General features: G+C 35.8%; 1 protein-coding gene across 1 annotated transcript in view; it reads left to right on the top strand.

Annotated features, from left to right (window-relative positions):
* Window positions 1–23,165, top strand: part of PIK3C2G (phosphatidylinositol-4-phosphate 3-kinase, catalytic subunit type 2 gamma) — a 276,367-nt gene extending 253,202 nt beyond the window's left edge. The window contains exons 32-33 of the mRNA XM_014540168.1: window positions 15,021–15,146; window positions 22,762–23,165. Coding sequence (XP_014395654.1) covers window positions 15,021–15,146; window positions 22,762–22,914 — 279 coding nt within the window. The 3' untranslated portion in view covers window positions 22,915–23,165. The remainder of the gene's footprint in view (window positions 1–15,020; window positions 15,147–22,761) is intronic.
* Window positions 23,166–25,408: the final 2,243 nt, after the last annotated feature.

The raw sequence follows: 25,408 nt of genomic DNA, 5'->3' as shown, positions 1-25,408 counted from the left end.
TCTCAACCTGTGGGTCTCGACCCCTTTGGCGGTCGAACGACCCTTTCACAGGGGTCGCCTAAGACCATCCTGCATATCAGATATTTACATTACGATTCATAACAGTAGCAACATTACAGTTATGAAATAGCAACGAAAATAATTTTATGGTTGGGTCACAACATGAGGAACTGTATTTAAAGGGACAGAAGGTTGAGAACCACTGTAGTTTCCTTTCAAATTCCCACTGTACCTTGAGTTTTTACCATCACAACAGTTATCAGATTCTGATGTAATTGCTCACAGATATTTCTTTTTCCTCAAAAGAAAAATAGATACAGAGGCAGAGCAACATCGAACAGACAGTCAAACTACAGCGGGAAGGCAGGGGAGGGTTGAGGGGGTGGGTAAGAGATCAACCAAAGGACTTGTATGCATGCATATAAGAATAACCAATGGAACAAGACACTGGGTGTAGGGGGGGGGTGGTTTGGGAGGCTAGGGGAAGGTCAAGGGGAGAAAAAAAAAGGAGACATATATAATACTCTTTGTAATACTTTAAGCAATAAAACAATTTTTAAAAAAGGTAATAAATTTTTTGAGGACAGGGACCCCCATCTTTGCAACCCCAGAACGTATAACTGTAGTTAGCCTCTAAAGAAAAATAAAAGCTGGTGTCTCTGTTACACCCCACTATCCCTAAGGCTGGGTCAAGTCAGAGGCAAGAGCAGCAATTGGGCCATGTCATTAAGCAAGACAGGGAGCTTTCTATCACACGGGGTAGGTTATTCATGATCGTAGTCTGGGAGCAGTGAACAGAAAAGGGTAACTCTAAGCCTCGCCAGCTTCTCTGGTTTTTCTCTAGTCTCGTCAAAATGGGTGAACCTCCCCAGGAGATTCCACAGGTTTAGAGAAAGTCAGTAGCACTGTTTTGGCTTTCTCCTTTATTAGTATAAATCTCTCGGGACGCACTTGGAAGGATTTAAAGGGGCAAACCCTTCTCAACATGACATGCATCTGGAACATGCTAGAACTTAATAAATATTTCTTCAGTGAACAAATAGTTGGCATAATTTGCACGGGATACATCTGTTACAAACTTAATATTAGCCAGATATCCAAGGATGTTTGTTTGTAAATCTGTGGTTTTTATAATCAGCATTTTTTGTAATAGCTGAACCAACATTATTAAATGTGTTATGTTTTTGTAGAACTTTTAGCCATTGAAATAAGTATTTTCAATTACTTTTGAAATGATAATCATATTAAATGAGAGTATCAGTTGTTTAAGAAATTCTTAGGCTGGGAAATGAAGATTTACCAAGGTATCTGTATAAATTCATACAATGAAATAATAGAGTCATGAGAAATGGTGTTAATTGACTTGACAGAATTATATATGTATATGATATATAATTGTTCATTGAAAATAGTCTTATTGGAAATTAAATTTTTATTTCAGTAATGTTGTCATTGCTCAAAACATTTTAGAATATGCCTATTGATATTCCTTTTAGAGCTGGCATAGAAACCACAGCGAACTCGGTGGTGTCACTGAATAGTCATGCCTAATATTTGATCAAAAGCAATATTAGCCAATTTGGTCACCTATTTTATTCACCAGATGAATCCCCAAATTACATTTAACAGTTTTCAAAAATGCATTTTACGCTCAGATGAAGCTGCACTACCAATACGTATTTTCAAAACGAATGTGATGCAGGGATGAAGGGAGGAGAGACAGTGAGCAAGAGTTTAAGATTCAGATCAAGTTATGAGAAATGGAAAATGATCAGATGAATACCACAAAAAGTAAAAGCAAACAAACACTTAGGGCCATTAGAACCTATGCATTGTCAATGTCCTCTGAAGGACCTTAGTAATAACGCAATACTTCCTGCAGTCTGAATCCTCAGTGCCTGCTGGCTCTGCTCTTCTCCCCAGTCTCTTATCATTGCCCTGGTATTTATTTCTAGACCTCTCTCTTTTCTATCTTCAGCCTTGTGGCTTTAAATACCACCCACATGTCCTTCTCTTCTGTATTTATAACTCCAGCTTGAATATGTCCCTAAAATCCAGAGTTGTATGTACAACGGATTACTCAACAACTGTAATAGAAATTCAATAGACACCACAAACTTAGCATACACCAAATAAAACTTACTATCATTGCCCTTCTAACCTTGCTTCTTTTGCAATCTTTCTTATCTCAGTAAATAGCACCTTCATCCTACTAGTTGCTCAGGTTAAAATCCTTAGAGTCATTTTGACTTCTTTCATAAACAACATCCAGTTGGTCAGCAAATCATGTCAGCTCTGCATTCAAAATAAATCCAGAATCCCACCACTTTTCATGTCCACTGCTATCACCATTGGTTCAAGTCACCATCATCTCTCAACCCAATTACTGCTGTAACCTCTTACCAGGTCTCTCTCTGTCTACCCTTGTTTGTTTATAAATCAAACCCTGTCATTTCTCTCTTCTTATTGTTTTGGGGAAGGAGTCTCATATCACATACCATGAAAGACAAAGTACTTATTGATAATGATCTGTGAGGCTACCAATCTGGCCCCTTGACCTCTCCAACCTCATCTAGTATAGACACCTTCAATCACTCCACTTCATCTTCAGTGACTTCTTTGCTCTTCCTTGAATATTGCAAACATGCTTTTGCCCTAGGATAATTGTTCCTCCTACTCAGTTTATCTGGAATGCTCTTCCCTGGGCTCATGACTCAAATTCTCCATGGCTCAGTTTCATGGGCCCTGAATGATCATACTTGACTGTCACCTTTTCAGTGAGTGAGGACTCACTCCCGTAGGTAAAACTGCAAAACCACCCTCTTCATTGCCACTTCCAAACCTCCTTTCTTACTTTACTTTTTTCCACTGCCCTGTATCACACTGTAATCTCAGGGGCTAAAACAGGGCCAAGGACATAGTAGGTGCTCAATGAATACTTGGTTAAAAAAAAGAATGTAAAATTACTTCTGATGTGAACAAGGGCTAAAACCAAGATCTTTCTCACCATCCAAAAATCACCACAAAAGTTCTCATGCCTTGCATTTTTCACAGCTTATTCCTTCTGCTTATCTGAAGACAGAGATAACATTATAATGTTAAAATGACAGAAAAATCTATAACTTCTCAACCTAGTTTCTTGGCTCATTTCAAGTTTTAACTAATTTTTATTTATTTTTTGAGCCTTTAGTATTTTCACATGCCAAAGTAATCAGACTAAAGAGTTGTGCTTAATTTTATTTTAATAGTAAAATGAAGTATTAAGCCTGCAGTTTTGTCGCATTTGATATTAAGTTTGATGAAAAGAATTATCTTCTATGAAATCTTTGAAGCTTTGCTCTAAGAATTACTTTCCTCCTGCAAGATCACAAGCTGAAACAAGATTGCTGAAATGTTTTTCCTTTCAAAGCAGCAAAATATGATTTGTTCTAGAGAACAGAGGCTGACAAAGTAATGTAGTTATTTAGAAGCTTGGTCAAGGTTTATTAAACTAATATTTTCGTTTATATAACAAAAATATAAAAATCATTTAGATTTGAAATATTTTTAAATCTCTCTAGTATTTTCCCACATAGCCCACTTTAAAATGCTCTCTTGCACGGACTCACACACCATGTCTGTCTCTGCATTACACTGCTGGCAATGTCTCTCCTATTCTCTCTCCGAGTCTGTGTTAATTCTAGACAGTTTTCTTCTACCTGTTCCAGAAGGCTCTAAAAGTTATCAATAAGGATACTGGACTCTCTTCTGGTATTGAAAATGCTCACACTATTCGAGTTTCTTACTCTGTAACAAAAGAGTAAGTTATTTTAAATGAAGAGCAAGTAATGTCAAGGAAAAAAGATAACACTTCAAACTGGGTGCTGTTAAATCTTTCATAAGACACAAAATGGGAGAAAACAGTTACTATAGGAAATTAACAGGAGAGAGAGAAGGAAAAGTAGAGTGAAACACAACCAGAGAACCTCAGGCTAAACACACACTCATATTAAAAATTTATTACATTTCATTTTTTACTTAGAAAATTTCTTACAATTTTGCTGTCTATGTGTAGCCGGGGGTTAGTTCCATGAACCATACTTGAAGAAACATTTACCAAATGGCTCTTTACTCCATAAATGGTTCCCTCCAGGCAGTGTGGGTTCTGGATTTGGCACCAAGTCAATTGTGGTGCCAGTTGAAGTACAACAGCGATACAATTTAGATTTGATGAAAATAAAGCCCCAATGATGGCAATATATGAATTTTGACATATTAAAATAAAAATGTTTTGTGTTTCCTTTTAAAACTAACTTGGCTAAATTTTCTATCCCAGTTCTTTTCAATTATTGTTCCAGCCTAGATGCACTTCAATCTAAATAACTATTAATTTATTGCTAAATGGTTATTTTCAAGGGCAATAACAATTATCCCATATATTCTAAGAATTTTTGTAAAAAGTGTTCTTCCAGAGTAAGCCCATTATGATATTTATTTCTCATTTCAAAGAATATAATTCAAAAAATAAAAAAAGAAAAGAATATGATGCAAAGCAGTGTGGTAGTGAAGCATATCCAGCCCAGATATGGATATTTTGTTGTGTTTTATGTTTTGTTTTTTGTTTTTGTTTTACCAAGGAAACTTTGCCTCTCAAAGATTACCAATTGTTTCTTAAATTGTCCTATAAACATCTGATTATTGATATGAACATGATACTTGATCTTCTACCAAGATCCAACATCTTTTACTAGTCCTTTCTTCTTGAACTTTTCAACTCTCAGGATCTCCATGAAACTTCACCATTTATACTAGTATATTCCCTAAACTACCTTGACAAGAGGCTTCCTTAGCTCTTACAAATTTAAACGGGATAATGTACATAGTGACTAAATAAATTTTGGCTTCACACTTAGCCCTTAAACGTGAAGCTTTTTCTAGTATTCAGGACTTTAACTCTTCAAACTAATTTCCTACAAATTTCATTCCATCTTGAGACTTCAAATATTATATGAATTACTCCTAAATTTATATCTCTACTTCTCATAATTCTTTGAACTCAATTTACATATTTCCAATTCCCTGGTGACCATTCAGACTCTCATATCTTGCAATCTTCTCAAACTCAACAATTTTAAATTGTAGTCTGCTACTTTACACTGAAGCCAGCTCTCACTCTGAACTATTAATTATTTCAAAAGTTGTTGCATCATCCTCAACAACCCCTAGTCAAAATTTTTCTATAATTATTTTCTGCACTTGATCTTAGCCAAAAGGCCATTATTTTCTATACTTTGACTTATTTCATCATTATTCCTTTTATTTTCCTGTTACTGTTATTATTGTCAAAATTCTATTCTATATTCTCTATTTCTTTGTCTATGAATTCTTTTTATTGGTTGCTATGATATTCCTTTCCTTATTTTCTACTTTTACTATTTGATCCTGCATAAGACATCCTAAAACTCTATTTTCATCAACATTTTCATCTAATTTATTAAAAATAAACTTTAAGGCTCTTCTTGAATTTCAGAGTCCTTAGCTTAATATTTAAGGTACTATACAATCTACCTATAACCTACCTTTTATATCCCCCTCTCAAACACATGTTATTCTAGCTGACTATGTCATACTTCTACTTACCTTCCATTTACCTTCTACATGCAACTCAACTTTCAGGCTCAGCTTAAACCTCTCATCCTCTCTGAAGTTCCCGGGTCACTCTTGCTCCTGATGATTCTTTCCTCCCTTTGGCCTCTATCATCACATTTAATGTACATCCATTTGATATTCACTGCCTTATCTCAACTATTGAAACTTTTATCATCTTGGTTCATCCTGTAGTTTTTAATTTTGGGGGAGTGGAGTGTCCTATGGGTGTCAATTAAGTCATGTTGGTTGATTATGTTGGTCAAATCTTTTATAGCCTTACAATTTACTGTATTCTAGTTAGTCCTACAGATTATTAAGAGAGAGGTGTTAAGATATTCAACTATAATTGTGAATTTCTATAATATTGTATGAACATTTATGATTATTATGTACTCTTGATTAATTGGCCCTTTTACTGTTATAAAATGAACCTTTCTATTCATGATAGTATTTTTGCTCTTAAATATACTTTGTTAGATATTTATATAAATAATCCAGGGTTTTTTTTAAATTAATTTTAGCATGGTATACCACTTTCATTCCTTTACTTTTAACCTTTTTTCTCTTTATATTAAAGTAAGTTTCTTATGCATATAAGATAGATAGATAATAGATAGATGATAGAGTGATAGGTAACTGTACAGTAGGTTGTAGCTAGCAATCTCTGGCGCATGGATATATTGAACCTATAATATATATATGCCTAAGCGAACAGCTGATCAACCAGCCAGTAGCAATGAAGTGCAATGACCACTAGGGGGCAGATTCTCAATGCACAGTCATGGAAACATGGAACAGACTGATGAATCTCAGAGGGAAGAGGGGAGGGTGGGAAGAGATTAACCAAAGATCTTATATGTATACTAGAGGCCTGGTGCACACCAGTGGGGTCCCTCAGCCTGGCCTGCAGGGATCAGGCTGAAACCGGCTCTCCAACATCCCCCAAGAGGTCCCGGATTGCGAGAGGGGGCAGGCCAGGCTGAGAGACACCACCAGTGCACAAATCCGTGCACCAGGCCTCTAGTTATATATAACTTTTTAAAAGTTTTCCCAGGCGCTATAGTTAAGTTTTTAATATTCTGGATTTGCAGAGTCAGTTTTCCAGACACAAAAGAAGAACTTGGCATTGCATGTTGTTTTTTCCCTAAGTTTTATCTTCTTTGTGTTTTATTGTTTCAGGTTTTTCAATTGTTTTTAAACTTGTTAGATACATTTTATCATTCCAGGCCCTCATAACTCAGTCCTGATTATCTGATACTCAGGTTATTGAAACCTGTACACCATATACCTATATCTTTATTTAAATCATGATATCCTTGGTTAGGAGGGAAATATCAAGGCATATATTTGAGGCACATAAAACTCACATATTTTAATTCTGAATTACTAGTTTCTGCTTTATTTTACAATCCATTTTCTTCCCCTAATATCAAGGATAACAAATCTTTCGGTATATCATGTTATTTGCAATTCCTCAGTAATGACTAACAAAACATAATCTGTCCCTTTTGTTTGTACAATTTTCTCAGCACTTGAGGGTAGAAGGTGAGTTAGTAGATTTGAAATCATTTAAAGAAGTTCAGTGCAACTGTGAAAAACTTTAATTACCAGCTAACTCATAAACAACTCTTCAGATTGCCTATTGAATAGATTGTAAAAAAAATAAATGAGGTTTAAAGCCTTACTTCTTACATGCTATTAAGACTATGAAATGGAAACACCAAATTTCACAAAATACTTAATAAAAAAGTCTGGAGTTCTAATTAGAATTCTGAATTTTTAGAAGCCATTCAATATGTATGTATTGAGTCAGAAATGGAATTCTATCTACTATACTGATTTCTGTCTAGTTGTTAACTATATCGTTATTTAATATATATATCTATAGCAAGATGATTTACATATGTCAAGATGATCATGAAAATATGTTTGTTAGTTCTTTGAGGGCAGAAACTATTTCAGTTACTTTTCCATGTCTTCTTGCTGCCCTCCAAAGTGCTAGACACGTGGTATTTTTATTTTTAAGTTGATTATTTAAAATTATTAGAAATCACCTAATGAAGACTAGAGTTCTGTTAAAGAGAAATTGGTGTGAAGTGAAGCAGAAGACTATGCCAATTTAATTCATGAGGACTTAAAATTATCCCACTCTATATTAAGTAACACATAGTGAAAGATGAGATTTCTTTAACGAAAGCACACAACAAACCATGTATCACAAGGACTTTTATTTTACATCTGCACTTTTATCGTACATTGGCATTTTATTTTTTTAAAAACCCTCTTCATGATGGAAAGTCTGAGTTTAGAAATTACAATTTGGCAGGCACACAGAAGAGGAAAATGTTTTTTATTGTGTTGTTTTGTTTCTGGCATAGACCTTAGGTTTGTATAGCCTATCATATTTTAATCATCATTAGTTGATTTCTACCAAAGCTTATATTATCCTATGACTGGAAACTTTTAAGTTTAAAAAAAAAAAACTTGATGGAAAACTCTCATAAATTATTCATCAAAAAGATATATCCTATGACTGGAAACTTTTAAGTTTAAAAAAAAAACTTGATGGACTAAAGTGTCCCAGGTTCAATTCCAATCAAGGGCATATACCACAGTTGCAGGCCATGGCACTGGACAGGTGCTTGCAGGAGGCAACCAATCAACCAATCGATGTGTTTCTCTCATATCGATGTTTTGTCTTGGGGACATATACCACAGTTGCAGGCCATGGCACTGGACAGGTGCTTGCAGGAGGCAACCAATCAACCAATGGATGTGTTTCTCTCATATCGATGTTTCTCTCTGCCTTGGGGGAGGGGGGGATGAGGACACATTTGTAATTCCTTAACTAATAAAGAATTTAAAGATAAAAAAAAATCAATGGGGAAAAAAATATCCTCAGGTGAGGATTAAAAAAAAAAAAAGATAACATATTAAATGCAATTAAGTTTTGAATTAATCTATAGAAATTTCCAAAGTGTCTGTTATTTTTAAACCAGTATCTTTATCACATTCCTGATAAAATTTGATCTAGAAGGGCTTTCTATCTGAATCTGACAGTTTCCTTTAGCATCTTTTTGTAGAGTCAATATAAGGTAGTGGTGAAGAGCATGGAGGTCTTATAGGAAAAACCTTTTCAATAAAATAAAGATAGTAATACTAGCTCAAGCAATATTTAAAGGGAATGTTTTCAATTAAGTATATATTCATTATGTGGTAGCTATTATTATTACTATATATGAAAAACTATCTTCCTCATACATTCATATAAAAATACTGAAGGGTTGCTCTCATACCTTACAATGTGAGATGGTTTTATTTGCTTTCTAAATAAAGTTCATATAGGGTTTTGTTTTTATACAAACATGCTGTTTACTTTTTTTTTTTTCTATTTTGATAAATTAACCATGCTTTCATTCACTGAGGGTGAAATTACGGTAGAGGGTAACCAATGGGGCAAAGTTCAAGAAAAATGTGGGGGAGGGAGGCAAGAATTCCTAATCTCATAAGGAAGATAACACACATAAAACTATTCTAAATACATATAAAATGATAAATATTTTAACATAAAGTCTAGAACATATAGAATTCAAAGTTATTATGAACAATAAAATAAAGTTTACAGGACCTTACACTCTCTTCTGAGCACAGTAAAAACACTAGCCAGAATTCTGGGAGAAAGTAGCAGTGTTGCTTGACTTCAATCCATCATGAGTAAGAAAGTCCTCTGAGTGACACAGCAACTACTCATTGTTTAGACTGAGGGTCAAACTAAGAACTCTGTATCCCTAAGCCTTATGACTCTAGAAATCAAAGTGCTAAGTCTTTGTGAAGGTCTCAAAAAGCAACAGTAAAACATCCTAGGGTGAGACATTTAGACAAGGGGGTGGGGAGTTATTTAATCATTTTAAAGTAAAATTTAATTTACATAAGCATAACAGTAAAGAAAGAAATAAGAAGTATTAATGAGGAGATAGTGATTTTTAAAATGAATTATCTGAGATCTTTAAGGAACAGAATATGGTACCAGTAAAAAGAGAAAAAAAATAATAGTGTTGATAAGACAACTGCTTTGAAAAAAGTCTTTTAGAGACTTGAGAAATCAATGCCTGCATTTAAATCTGCTAATGACAGACTAATCCAGTGATGGCAAACCTATGACACGGGTGTCAGAAGTGACACACGAACTCATTTTTTTTTGGTTGATTTTTCTTTGTTAAATGGCATTAAAATATATAAAATAAGTATAAAAAATATAAATCTTTGTTTTACTATGGTTGCAAATATCAAAAAATTTCTATATGTGACACAGCACCAGAGTTAAGTTAGGGTTTTTCAAAATGCTGACATGCCGAGCTCAAAAGGTTCGCCATCACTGGACTAATCCCACTGTTCAGATCTAATGCACCCATGTCTTTAATTGAAACCTGCGCTGTTCTATTATTCTATAAACTTCAGGATATTCAAGAATCTTGTCAAGGACACTAACTTAGAAATAGAAGCCAAAACCTTGAGTTGTTAAATGCTTGGGAAAGGTTCATACACAAAAGATTTTTCTCCTTCTGTAATTGGGAGTTTATTCTTTAAACTATTGGGAATCCTTGACTGTTTTGAGCAGGAAAGTGACATGATCAAACCAGCTTTACAAGAAGGTTAAATGCAACAGTGATGAACAAAATGAATGAAGGAAAACTAGGGCACCAAAAGTATTTAAAATCCAGTTATAATAAGCTAGGGAGTAAAGGTCTGTGGTGGCAGGTGAACTGGGGCACAAAGGGAAGATACTGATCTTGATACATACTTGGATTTGAAAATCAAAGGGAGGCCCCAGGAAAGAGAAATAGTATCCTTTAATAAAATTTTAACAAGTTGGAAAAAATCTGCTTTGGAGGGGTGAGGAAGAATAGAAAATAGATTTTGGCTAGAGCTTATATAAGAGTACCAAGAAGACATTCAGGAGGAAACATTCACAGTTCACTATGCTGGGATGCTAAGAATGAAAGAGATTTCTTTGGGGGAATCATCTGCATTGGTGGTTCTCAATTGGAGTCAGTTTTGCCCCCCAGATGACAGCACTGACTGTCTGGAGACATTTTTGCTTATCCTAACTGGGAGAATAGTATGACTGGATTCTAGTAAGTGTTTCAGGGTGTTGTTAAAACACCTGGAATGCTACCTGCTAGATGCCAGTAGCAGAACAGCCCCCATCTCAGAGACTTAAGAGCACAATCTAGCCCTGGCTAGTGTGCTCAATGGTTGAGCATCGACCTATGAAGGAAGAGGTCACCGTTCAATTCCCGGTCGGGCACATGCCCGGGTTGTGGACTCTATCCCCATTAGGGGGTGTGCAGGAAGCTGCCAATCAATGATTCTCTCTCATCATTGATGTTTCTAACTTTCTCTCCTTCTCCCTTCCTCCCTGAAATGAATAAAAATATATTTAAAAATAAAAAGAATTATCTAGCCCCAAATATCAGTAGTATCAAAGTTGAACACTCTCACACCCTCTCATAAACATCATAGTACATTAGGGATATCTTGTCCAATCAGTACATATTGTATATTTATGTTTAATTTGTAGAAAACAAAAGTAGTATCAAACATTTATTGTCTTACTCCAGTGATGGCGAACCTATGACATGCGTGTCAGAGGTGACACGCGAACTCATTTTTTTGGTTGATTTTTCTTTGTTAAATGGCATTTAAATATATAAAATAAATATCAAAAATATAAATCTTTGTTTTACTATGGTTGCAAATATCAAAAAATTTCTATATGTGACACAGCACCAGAGTTAAGTTAGGGTTTTTCAAAATGCTGACATGCCGAGCTCAAAAGGTTCGCCATCACTGGACTAATCCCACTGTTCAGATCTAATGCACCCATGTCTTTAATTGAAACCTGCGCTGTTCTATTATTCTATAAACTTCAGGATATTCAAGAATCTTGTCAAGGACACTAACTTAGAAATAGAAGCCAAAACCTTGAGTTGTTAAATGCTTGGGAAAGGTTCATACACAAAAGATTTTTCTCCTTCTGTAATTGGGAGTTTATTCTTTAAACTATTGGGAATCCTTGACTGTTTTGAGCAGGAAAGTGACATGATCAAACCAGCTTTACAAGAAGGTTAAATGCAACAGTGATGAACAAAATGAATGAAGGAAAACTAGGGCACCAAAAGTATTTAAAATCCAGTTATAATAAGCTAGGGAGTAAAGGTCTGTGGTGGCAGGTGAACTGGGGCACAAAGGGAAGATACTGATCTTGATACATACTTGGATTTGAAAATCAAAGGGAGGCCCCAGGAAAGAGAAATAGTATCCTTTAATAAAATTTTAACAAGTTGGAAAAAATCTGCTTTGGAGGGGTGAGGAAGAATAGAAAATAGATTTTGGCTAGAGCTTATATAAGAGTACCAAGAAGACATTCAGGAGGAAACATTCACAGTTCACTATGCTGGGATGCTAAGAATGAAAGAGATTTCTTTGGGGGAATCATCTGCATTGGTGGTTCTCAATTGGAGTCAGTTTTGCCCCCCAGATGACAGCACTGACTGTCTGGAGACATTTTTGCTTATCCTAACTGGGAGAATAGTATGACTGGATTCTAGTAAGTGTTTCAGGGTGTTGTTAAAACACCTGGAATGCTACCTGCTAGATGCCAGTAGCAGAACAGCCCCCATCTCAGAGACTTAAGAGCACAATCTAGCCCTGGCTAGTGTGCTCAATGGTTGAGCATCGACCTATGAAGGAAGAGGTCACCGTTCAATTCCCGGTCGGGGCACATGCCCGGGTTGTGGACTCTACCCCATTAGGGGGTGTGCAGGAAGCTGCCAATCAATGATTCTCTTTCATCATTGATGTTTCTAACTTTCTCTCCTTCTCCCTTCCTCCCTGAAATGAATAAAAATATATTTAAAAATAAAAAGAATTATCTAGCCCCAAATATCAGTAGTATCAAAGTTGAACACTCTCACACCCTCTCATAAACATCATAGTACATTAGGGATATCTTGTCCAATCAGTACATATTGTATATTTATGTTTAATTTGTAGAAAACAAAAGTAGTATCAAACATTTATTGTCTTACTCTAATTTAGGCACTGTCCTTACATTGCATGGTTTATTTTATTTGATGTTTTAAATATGAGATAGGTATCATCTTTATCCTCATTTAACATGTTAGGAAACTGACCCACTAAAAAGTTAAGATACCTGTCAAAAGTCACATAGTTGGCAAGTTGGGGGCCCAGACTGCAATCAATAAGTCCATTTCCAGAACCATGATTCTAATCACTAAGTTGGAGCATACAGTGATTATAGATATAGTAAAAATCAAGCCCCATTGCACATAAGAAAGATATATATAAAGGCCCTAGCTGGTTTGGTTCAGGAGATAGAGAGTTGGCCTGTGGACTGAAGGGTCCCAGATTTGATTCTGGTCAAGGGCACATGCTCAGGTTGTGGGCTCGATCCCCAGTGGGCGGTGTGCAGGAGGCAGCCAATCAATGATTCTCTCTCATCATTGATGTTTCCCTCTCTCTCTCCCTCTCCCTCTCCCTCTCCCTCTTCCTCTCCCTCTCCCTCTCCCTTCCTCTCTGAAACCAATAAAAATATTTTTTTAAAAAAAATACATAGATCAAAACACTTTACTCCATTCATTCTTCTCACACACAAAAAAAAATCAATCCTTTCAATATTGATAGCAACCTCTTCCTGTGTCACTGATACATTTCAGAGTGCCTCCTCTGAGAAGGTTTCAAGTGGGGAAAGATACCTTGAGCTCCATCTAAAGCACCAGTTTTAACAGTCATCATATTTTGACTTATGGGTCCAGATGTATTTTATATAATTTATGAATAATAAAGATCCAAACTTTTCCAATAATATAATTTTACCTTGTAAATTAGAACTAAATAAAAGTTAGCCCTGTAATAACATATATCATATTTTCTTACTTCCCAATATGCTTTTTCAAGTGACAAAGAAAGATACAGAATTAAAGCTAATGAGTTTGGAGGTGGCACTGAATGTTCACATGTGAATGTCTGTGATTCAGAGCAATAAAATGTACTGTTGAATATTATCAGTTTTATAGAATGTGGTCAAAATAAGCACTTAATTCCTCAAGGTTGATGTTTAAATCCTCCTTTTTAAATTATATAAATATTTCTTATTTTATTAAACCATACATTCAGAGTTTTAGTTCTATTGACTCTCCATTTGTTCAAGATTACAAAGATAGTACCCATTTTTTTGAAACATGGTAGTTTCTAACATTTTGAAATAGTGGACTCACTCTTTAAATGATATATCCTATATAATAAAAGGCTAATATGCAAATCGACCTAACGGCAGAATGACCGGTCGCTATGACATGCACTGACCACCAGGGGGCAGACGCTCACCACAGGAGCTGCCCCCCAGTGGTCAATGTGCTCCCACAAGGGAAAGTGTGGCTCAGCCAGAAGCCCTGAGCTGGGCTCACGGCTGACAAGCGCAGCTGCAGTGGTGGGAGCCTCTCCCACCTCTGACAGGCGGACATCCCCTTAGGGCTCCTGGACTGCAAGAGGGCACAGGCTGGGTTGAGAGACCCCCTCTCCCCCTCCAAGTGCATGAATTTTGGTCTCTAGTTAAGAAATAAAAATGTTCATAATAAGGAAATATGGAAAAGAAGAAGGGAGAAATTCTGCAGCCAGTATGAGGGAGGGAGTAAGGTAGGGGGCAGTGGTTAGAAATAATGGGAAGAAAGGATCCAGAGATCCACCCATTTGCCATCATTGCTCAGGCTACAACTTAGGCATCTTTTGGGGCTCCAGACAACACAATTTAAAAAGGATTATCCAATACATTTTAGGAGAGTTTAGAGAATAAAATTATCATAACCATCTTATAAGTATATTAAAGTTATAGGTCTAATAGATATTTTAATTAAATTCTGCTTTAAAATGTAATATAATATACATGTCATGAAATGCTACATCTTATTTTATGTGTTAAACTTGAATTTATTGATTTTCAAGTGGTATACAGTATCCTGAGGCACTTAGCTATTGTCTCAGCCTGGGGCTTATATTCATTTCTTGACCATTTATGTCAAAATGCAAATTTAGTTTTTACTGCAAAAAAATGAATTATATTTAGTGGGCTTTTAAATATAGTTCTCTGACACAACACTTAATTTAAGATGGACAATTTTACTCTTTTAAACTGCACCTGGAATTATTTCTGAACAATAATATATTTCTTTTTTATTGTTTCCTTATTTTCTGATAAACAGAGTGATGGTAATAAATCTCGACCTTGCCTTTGGTCTAGATATTTAGTAGCTATGTGTTTGTTTTCTTTGATAGCAACATGCATTAATATTTATGACCATTTTCCTTTGCAGCATCTCCCAGATGGCTCCGCGCCCAGCGCACATGTTGAATTTTATCTTTTACCATATCCCAGTGAAGTCCGTAGGAGGAAAACAAAATCTGTTCCAAAATGTACCGACCCCACTTACAATGAAATTGTAAGTATGATTCATCTCTTGTTCTGTCATTTTGTATATTTCTTACCATTTTTCAGCCTAACAACCAAATATGGAAAACTTGCAGTAATTGGCAGCATTATTACATGAACAGTAGACATTTCCCCAAAAATAGCCACTGTGTGCTGATCACTGTTCTAGAGCTTATGGGAACTGTCAAATACTGATACTGCTTTCAAAGTGCTCATGCACCAATTTTCAAACTGTGGCTAGACTCCTGTAAGAGCCTAAAACTATGTAATATTTATTTCACATACTAATATTATCCCTCACTCCATCTTATTGTCTCTAATCTTACTTTCCTTTTTCCTGGTTTTCCTTACCTAATGGTCTTATCATAGTCTAACCTATATATGAAAACACATTTCAAAAAATCACATTTGAAAAAAAAACAAAAAATATGTAAGTGCAAAATACAAATTAAATTACAGTTAATTTATACTAGATATAACTATTTCATCTGTATTATACAATTTGAACATCCAAAGCCCTACTTCTATCTAAGGCAAATCCTACATTTATTCTCTTGATTCCATCTTTCCCATTTCTTTGTACCTTGTTCAGTTGATTATTTGCTCTTCTTAAAGCTGTCTCATCCATTAAATCCTTGCTCAGAAATCTTTAGAAAACAAAACAAACTCAACTCAATGTTTCTAAAGCATCCCATTTTCCTTTCCTCCATGTCATCTCCAAACTTTTACAGAATTAACTCATATTGCCTGCACCCACTTCATCACCTCCTTTTAGCCCTATAATCCTTTGAAATGCGGATTCTGACTTTAATTGATGCTGCTTAATCCATTGAGCCCTCAGGCTCTCTTCTCCTGAAGTTACACAGCAACCCTGTTGGCTATGCCCCCCTTCCTGCCACCTCCCTTTTGTTTCTTGAGTTTAACCTTTTCTTAATTCCCTTCTATCTTCTCTAACCACTCCCTCATTTTTCTTCATTTACATTCTTCCTCTTAAAATAGTGTCATTTGTTGGAGTTCTATCATCTGTCTACTCTTATCTCTTCTTAATATTTATTTTCTCAGATTATGTTGCATTCCACAGTTTTATTTATCACCTATATTTAGATTGCATCTGAATCTATTCTTCAAGCCCTGGCTTCTCTCCTAACCATTTGACCTGCACTTCTGCCTGATCACTGGGGAGCTCCATTTCAATGCCTCCTAGCCACTTTTTTTTCATTTTTAAAAAAATATATTTTTATTGATTTCAGGGAGGAAGGGAGAGGGAGAGAGAGACAGGAATATCAGTGATGGAGAGAATAATTGACCAGCTGTCTCCTGCATGCACCACACTGGGGATCGAGCCCACAACCCAGGCATGTGTCCTTGATCAGACTCTATCCACTGAGCCAAACCACCTAGGCCTCCTAGACACTTTTAAATCTGGCTTACCTCCTCTGTTTACCATCTCAAAAGATACCTTCTAATGACATCTTGACATCTCCCTGGCTCACTCACATGTCCAAAGAGTCACCAACTTTTGTCAGTTCTACTTGTGCAGCTTCCTGCCTCTTAAATCTATCACCTCCTCTCTGTACCATTACCTTTCTTTGTTTGAGGTTCTTATCACTTTGGCTACTATATAGCCTTCTATCGGACTCCTATCTTGTGTTTTTTTATTAAATCTTTCCTATTTCTACCTAAAATGTCTCTCAAATCTGGTCATATTTATTAATCTCCGGTTTACATTTTTTCAAAGATCCCTTACTGCCTACTGTATAATGTCAAAAATTCTTAACATGACATTCATAGCCCTTAAAACTTGCCTCGGTAATTTTCCTAAGTTGTCTCTTGGAGCAATATCATCCTCATAAGCTTTTTAAATTTTATTTTGGGATAATTATAGATTCATGGGCAGTTGGAAGAAATAATACAGAAAGAATTCAAATACTCTTTAACCAATTTCCCCCAAATGGTAACATCTTTCCTAACTATAGTATAGTATCACAGATAGGAAATTGACATTAATTCAATCCACTGATCTTATTCAGATTTCACCAGTTTTACATGTGCTCTTATGTATGTGTGTGTGTGCTCAGTTCTACACATTTTTATCACATGTATAGATTTGTGTGACCACCGGTACAGGCAAGGTACAGAACAGTTCCATTACAAAAATTCCTGGTGCTACCCTATTGTATCCGGAGATACTTCCCTCCCTGCAATACAACCTCTCAAACCACTGGCAACTACATACTACCCTGTTCTCCAGGTTATAAACCTGTTGTTTATAACAATCTATAACTGGGATCATTCAGCTTTGAACATTTTGAGATGGGCTTTTTTTACTCACTTTTATTTCTTAGAGATGCATCCAAGCAGCTGCATATATCAATAGTTTATTCATTATCACTGCTGAGTGGTAGTCAGTGCAGAGGTAGGACAGTTTTTTAATGACCCACATGAAAGGACATCTGGGTCATTCCTGGCTTGGGGCTATTGCAGACAAAGCTGCTGTGTATTAGTGGATAGGTTTTGTGTGAGCATAAGTTGTTAATGGGGTATCTAGTAATGTCGTATTTAGTTTTCTAGGAAGCCGACATACTCTTCTTCTGTACCATTTTACACTCCCACCAACAGTGCATGAGTGATCCAGTAGAAACTTCATCTTTGCCAGCATCTGGTGTTATCACTGTTTTTTATTTTAGTTTAATGGGTATAGAGTGATATGTCATTGTGGTCTTAATTTTCATTTACATAATGACGGATGATGTTCAAGTTCTACTCATGTGCTTATTTACCATCTGTATATCCTCTTTGGGGAAAAATCTTTGCTCATTTTTAATCAGAGAGCTTGCATTTTACTGTGAAGTTTTGAGAGTTCTTCATACATTCCTGATACTAGTTCTTCGTCAGATATTTGGTTTACAAATATTTCCCCTATTCTGGAGCTGGTCTTTCCATCCTTTTCACATGGTCTTTCATAGAGTAAAAGCTTTTTGAAAAAATAAGGTCCAATTTATCCATTTTTCTTTTTATAGATTGTTCATTTAGTATCAAGTCTAAGAATTTCTCACTAAGTCTTACAGATTTCCTTCTATATATTTTTTTAATGTTTTATAGTTTTACATTTTATATTAAGTACATTATCTATTTTGAGTTAATTTTTTAAATAAAGTGTGAATTAGGTTGAGATTTATGTTTTTTTGTCTATGAATGTCAATACCTCTGGCACCTTTTGTTGGGGAGGCAGTGCTTCCTTTATTGAATGTCTTTTGCACCTTTGTCAATAATCATGTGCTGATGCCCTTTATTGTCCCATACTTAGCCATATTCTCCAGTCACATCAGGCAGCTTGTATTCCCTAAATGGTCCCTAAGACTTCGGGATGAAGCTCCTGCAGCATTCACCCCCCTCTATCTTTCACTGCTGCCTTTGAGACTTACTCCAAATGTTTTAACTTCTCCCCTGCTTTGCTTCCTGAGTGCTATTACATTAGCCACACAACCACGGCTGGGATTTCTCAAACTGCCAAAGCCGTGCACTGTTCTGGGAAGTGGAAGAGAATGACCTCGCTCTCCTTCTTGTATAAATCTCTTACGAGGAATACAAAGCGTTTATTACATTGCATCACCATATGTCTTACAAAGTTTTTTCATGAAAATATCTCTTTCCACTTTTATTCATAGCCCTCTCCCTCCCTAAGACCCAACCCTGAGAGAGGCTGGGTCAGAGACATTGCCAAGTGTCTCTTTAGTACCCACCCATCAGATACCAAAGCTTGCACACAGAGCCATGCTTGTCTACTTGACACTTCCCAGAGTGGGTCTTAATGGGCTTTGCCAGCAGTCTCCCTGAAAAGCCCCATCTTATACAAATCCCAATGGTAGACATGACTGGGTTCAAGGTGGGGTAGGACCAGTGGTAGGAATGCTTAGAACTGTATTGCAGCTTTTAAGAAGCAGAGCTGGGATTCTGGCTCAAAGCCTTTGCTCTTTTCACTCTATTACCTTTGGCATCGGGTTAAAGCCATCATTGTTTTTTAATGATTCGATAGAAATACAGATTCTATCTTACAATGAATTTATCTTATTATAATCCATGTATTTTTTACATTGTGTTCCTTTCTTTGATATTATCCTACTGTAAAGCAAAAGGGGGAATTAGAAAGGACAGAGCAGAAACAATCTGTGGTTTACATACCTTAAAATATCTTTTAGAACTTGTATGAATACCTAGCATAACACTGGGTACATGGTACACTCAATAAGCAATAGCAATGGCTACTGTTAACCTGGGGTCTGCAAACTTGCTATTCAGAACATGATGGAAATTTTCCTTGTAAATACAGACATTGAGGCCCTGAGGTCAAACATTTGACCAAAGCCACACAACTGGATTTTAGGTTCCAAACTTCTTGATTCCAAAGTCCATATTGTCCCCTGAACTATGCTTTGTTATCCCTCCCTCTCTCCACCCACAGAGTTTTGTTCTCAGTGGTTTTGAACTCTCTCTTTCATCATCCTGCCTCCTCACTCCTCTTCCCACCAGCACTAGATACACTTCCGTTTCCATATTATTGTTCTCCCATTGCAATTAAAATTCACTTTAGAACTATTCACTAGGCCCTGGTGTCAAATATGACACAGTGAATGCTTGTATATAAATCAATAGACATTAATTATCTCAAACATCATTTTTCTACTTGGTATAACAATTTCAAACCCACAAATTCAATATTTGTCAGTAGGCAATGAAGATTTGGCTCATGCCTATGGGTAAAAAAGTACCAGAAAGTGAAATCAAAAGAGCTGTGCAATTTGGGTCTGTTTATGTGATGGCAGAATACATATAAAATCATTTGATGAAAATGCTTCAAAGAATATAATCATTTGTTTACTTCTCTAGCATTACCCACTAATTACTCATTGCATGAAAAGAATGCTTGATTTTTTTTAAACAATGTTGTGGGTGCAGTTAAAAAAATTAACAGACATATGTCATCTAGGCTGTGCAATGATTGCATGCTTATAAAACTCCAGTCACTTTTTAAAAAATTATGCATAATGGAGCAAAGAGGGAAAATCCATAAAATAATATAAACGTTGGAGTTTAAATGTTTGTATTTTAACTAGGAAGGCAATTAATTTCGAGGGTCACATCTTGAGAATTTCAGCTTGCTAAATGCCTGGGAGACTCAAATCTCTCTCGAAGTGTTTTCTTCAGTCAACTAATGCAAAATTCCAAGAATACTGTTCTTTCTTGTGTATTTGATGGATCTTTTTCAGCTATAATTTATTAGTATTTAATAGTTACCAGGTTTTGTGTTCATTATCTCATTTATTCTTCCCTACATCGTTAAAAGGTAAATATTATTATCACCATTATGCAAATAAGAAAACATAATTGACAACAGATTTATGTAAATATGAATAATAGATATGCTTCTTTTACAGTTACATCATTAGGGCCTATTTATATCATTCACGGAGTTCTTAAGCCAGACTTTTCTAAAGGCCTAAGGCTTAGTTATTCTATTTTTTGACTTCATATATCTTGAGGGTCCCTTCATCTATTTCTCGATGAGAAGAAGAGATGGGTTCATGCCAGGGCTGACAGCAGACCCTGAGCTACAGATGAATGATTACTCTGACACACGTTTCTATGAAAGAGAGGGCTAAGGGACTGCCTGGCTAAAGGAACCAGACAGCCCCATTCACCTGCCTCCTTAGCCTTTTATTGCAGTAATAACTTGAACTAAAATTAACTATTAGATACTTTCCATAGGGTAAGCATCCTTGAGAAGACACAGGTATCTGTAGTGTCTTTAAAACAAGGATGTTTAAGGAATAAACGTAAAGATTCTAGCAAAATACCTAGGGGCTTGGACTTGTTTGGAAAAGTCAAGGCAGGGTAAACCACGTTTGGTAAGGTCCCCGTAGAGGCCTCCCACCTTTCAGAGAATCCTCCTTACAGACTTTCCAGCCAAGTCCTTTGCTTCCCCACAGGCTCATCTGCTGAAAGTGTTGTGGAAGGAAAATGGACACCAGTTTAGACAGTTCAAAATAGCCACTACAGAGAGAGGGTGAAGAAGCTTACTCTGAAGTCCTGGAAAAGAATAAATCCAGGAGAAGAGAGTGGTTCTGAGAGTCCATGTTGGACATCCATTGCACTTAAAAAGATTAATTACAGTGGTGCGGTTTTGGGATTTTTTAAGGCAGCCCATAAAATTCTTTATTATCCCAGGGAGCTCAATGAACAAAATGGAATTATTTGAATAAGCAGTCCAAGCAAACTGAAAAGACACTCTCCTGTCTGGAATGTGAGTAAGATTCTAGAAGAGGACATAGGCAGGAGCTGTCTGTCACATGAAGCAGGGTAGACCAGGCTAACATATCATGTTGAATCTCACATTCTTCATTGAATTATTATTTACTTGACAAGTGAATCATTGTTCAGAGCAGTTAGCAAATTTTGAACAGAATTTCATTGATAACTTAACAGTTTCATAAATTGTAGGCAAATTCCAGTATGATGGACCAGAAACTACATCCACACATACCGAGGAAGCTTCCCAATTGACTCAAAGGACTTCCCCAAAGTTGTTTCCTCTGCTTCTTTTTTGCATATATAGAGAACACTTTTTTCTATCTTGTAGCTTATTTATAAAAAGCAAGCAAGTTTGAAGCAGCATACGAAACTTCTTTTCTAAATGTATTCTAAGGAGTTTCCCTGGGAACCACGTTGGACTTACACACAGCTCTCTCCCCCCACCCCCCATCTCATGATGCATAACAAATTTCTTGAGAGTACTACACTTTTAGCTGCTTTGCCACTGCAGGCACCCAGTGGTAATGCCTATGACTTACTTACTTCCTGGATATTATAAAACACAGTTAGACGTATCCCTTTCAAAAAATGGTTACATTTCTAGTAAGTGAACAAGAGCAAGACAGAAAACTGTATATACAACTTAAATACAGTTCAGATTCATAAAAAGTGATAATTTATAGAAAACAAAAAGAGCAGCTGAATGTTGACTGTAATTATCTCCCAATGGCAAAAATATAGGTATTTTCTTTCTTTGTTCTTTTTTTATTTTGTTGATATTTTATTTAATGAGCACATATTTTCATAATTAAAAATAAAGCAATTTTAAATAAATGATAGTAACCACAGAGTGACTTCTTCGCATGTAGAAAGAAATGTTGCTGCACTGCATTAAAGTAACACAAAGAAATCATGGAAACTGGTCTGCTTTCCTCATTAGCCTTCAACAAAGAAAGATAGTGTTCAAGTTCCCATGTTGCACAGAAAATTCAAGGACAGTTAAAGGTGAAGTGTATTTAAATTTCTTTCCAGAGAATAACTTACCGTTTTATTAAATTTGGGATGGACCATTATTAATAAAATCAGAGTATAGTCTAAGCTTCTTCTAAAAATATTTTTTCATTAAACTTCATTATGTTAGCAGAACCTTTAGCTTTTCAAAATTAGAGTTAGAAATGAAGGATTCTAACAACATCAACCTATCCATGCCAAGGTACAAGATATTAGGAGCTAAATATTTTTATTAAAAGCAATATTCTTTAAAGATTCATTTAGCATATCTGAGTTATATTTTCATTACTCTTCTACCTTTTCAGGTGGTATATGATGAAGTCACAGAGCTCCAAGGACATGTCTTAATGCTAATTGTGAAGAGCAAAGCCACATTTGTGGGAGCAATTAACATCCAACTTTGTAATGTCCCACTCAATGAAGAAAAATGGTACCCACTAGGAAACAGTATAATTTGACCATTGCTGTGACCATATGCATTATTCATTAATTGCTTGTATTTCTATCACATGAGTAGGATATTTTTGTTGTCAAAAATAGTGTAGCGTACTAAGGACACAAGAAAAAGAAATCAGAATCAGTCCTTTATAGTTAGTTATTCTCTAACTGCAGTTCACTCTTTTCTTAGAATCCTTTCTCATTAAAGAGAAAGTCAATTGCTTGTATGAAATTCAATATGTAAAATAATAAAAAGACATTTAATTTAAATAAAAAAACATTTGATTTAAATACTCCTTTAAATCAAATGTACGTTCACGCTATCTTTTAATTGTTCACTTACAGTTAAAAGTAATATAGTATTTTTTAAGAAACACAGCCAAATAAATCTCATCAATTAATCAAGACATAATTATATCTGCAATAAATTTCTCACATTTGAATTCAATATATGTATACCTACCTAACCACTCATGATCATAGGTATTGATAGACTCCAGCAGAATGCTATATTATTTTCTATTAGGAAAACAAAACATAAATGCTGGAAATACTTAAATACAATTCTTGGCAAAAACTTCTTTGTCGTTTTTTACCCTTTTCCACAGTAGTCAATTCATCATCACTGGACTTCACCCACCCAGAGGCATGATCACATTTTAAACTTCATTATCCCCTAAATCCAAGATCTCAAACTCTGAAACTCTCCCCTTGATCAAACCTATTTTCTTTGCACATCCATTATTTTCCTTTCTTCTGAACCTACCTTTATACTAACTATAATCTGAATAAACAACCCTACTGATTTAACTTACAAGTTCAATGTATAATTCAAAGCACTATGCCACATTCTTTATGAGAATTAAATATGACTTTTAAAAAATCCAGTTATTTAGATTACTATAAAAGATCTTAAACCCTTGCTTTATTCAGTGTTTTATTGTGTTTGAATTTAAAAAGTAACTTAGGCTTTTATTGATCATCTATATAACCATATAAACATGTAAAAGAGAAACTAGGCCACCAACTTACACCATACACAAAAATAAACTCAAAATGGATAAAGGACTTAAACTTAAGACGGAAAACCATAAAAATCTTAGCGGAATCCACAGGCAGCAAAATCTCAGACATATGCCGAAACAATATCTACCCCGATACAGCTCCTAGGGCAATGGAAACTAAAGAGAAAATAAACAAATGGGACTACATCAAAATAAAAAGCTTCTGCACAGCAAAAGATACCATCAACAAAACAACAAGAAAGCCCACTGCATGGGAGAACATATTTGCCAATGTTATCTCCGATAAGGGTTTAATCTCCAATATTTGCAGGGAACTCATACAACTTAACAAAAGGAAGATAAACAACCCAATTAAAATACCGGCAAAGACAATTCACCACAGCTAAGATTTGGAAACAGCCTAAGTGCCCATCAGAAGATGAGTAGATTAAAAAACTGTGGTACATCTACACAATGGAATACTACACTACTATAAAAAGGAAGGAACTCTTACCATTTGCAACAGCATGGATGGACCTGGAGAGCATTATGCTAAGTGAAATAAGTCAGTCAGAGAAAGATAAATATCACATGATCTTACTCATTTGTGGAATATAATGAACAACATAAACTGATGAACAAAAACAGATCCAGAGACACAGAAGCATTGATCAGACCATCAAACCTCAGAGAGAGGGTAGGGGAGGGTGAGGGTAAGGGGGAGGGATCAACCAAAGGACTTATATGCATGTATATAAGCCTAACCAATGGACACAGACACCATGGGGTGAGGGCATGAGCAGGGGGCGGGGAGGGGGTCAAAGGGGGGATAAGGACACATATGTAATACCTTACTCAAAGAAACTTAAGAGCCCATTTGGATATCTAATATCTCAAACTCAGAATGTCCAAAATGAAACTCCTGATTTTTCCTCAAAACCAGTTCTAAAGAGCAAAAATACTGAAGTCATCCTTGATTCCCTCCACCCCCTTCAGTATAATTCAATCCAGCAAGAACTCCTGTTGGCTCTACCTTCCAAATACATTCCAATTCCAACCACTTATCACTCTCCATTGCAACCTTTCTGTATACTAGTAACCTCTCTGTATACCACAATTGCCTTCTACAGTCTCTTTGTTTCTGTGTTTACTATTCTCAACACAGCAACTGGAATGATCATGTCATTCTTCTGCTCAAAACTCTGCAGGAGCTTCTAATCTCAAAGTAAAATCCCAAACCTTTAAAATAACCTGAAAGGTCCAATGTGATTTGGCCTCCCATCAGCTACCTCTCTGATTTGAACTCCTATTATATCCTCTTGCTTTCAAAAAATGTGCTTTTGCCCCATATACTCACTTGCCTAATTCTTTCATCTCTTTCAAGTCTTGATTAAATATTTCCATTGCTCTTAGGCCTACTGTGACCACTTTATATAGTATTTTAACCTGCCCTGTTCTCAGATACATTCTGCTCTCCCCCTTTTTAAAAGGCATTTATCAAGTTTGAAAA

The sequence above is a fragment of the Myotis brandtii genome, unplaced genomic scaffold (genome assembly GCF_000412655.1).
Source record: "Myotis brandtii unplaced genomic scaffold, ASM41265v1 scaffold237, whole genome shotgun sequence".
Classification (NCBI taxonomy): Eukaryota; Metazoa; Chordata; class Mammalia; order Chiroptera; family Vespertilionidae; genus Myotis; species Myotis brandtii.
This window is presented reverse-complemented; position numbering and strand designations above follow the sequence as displayed.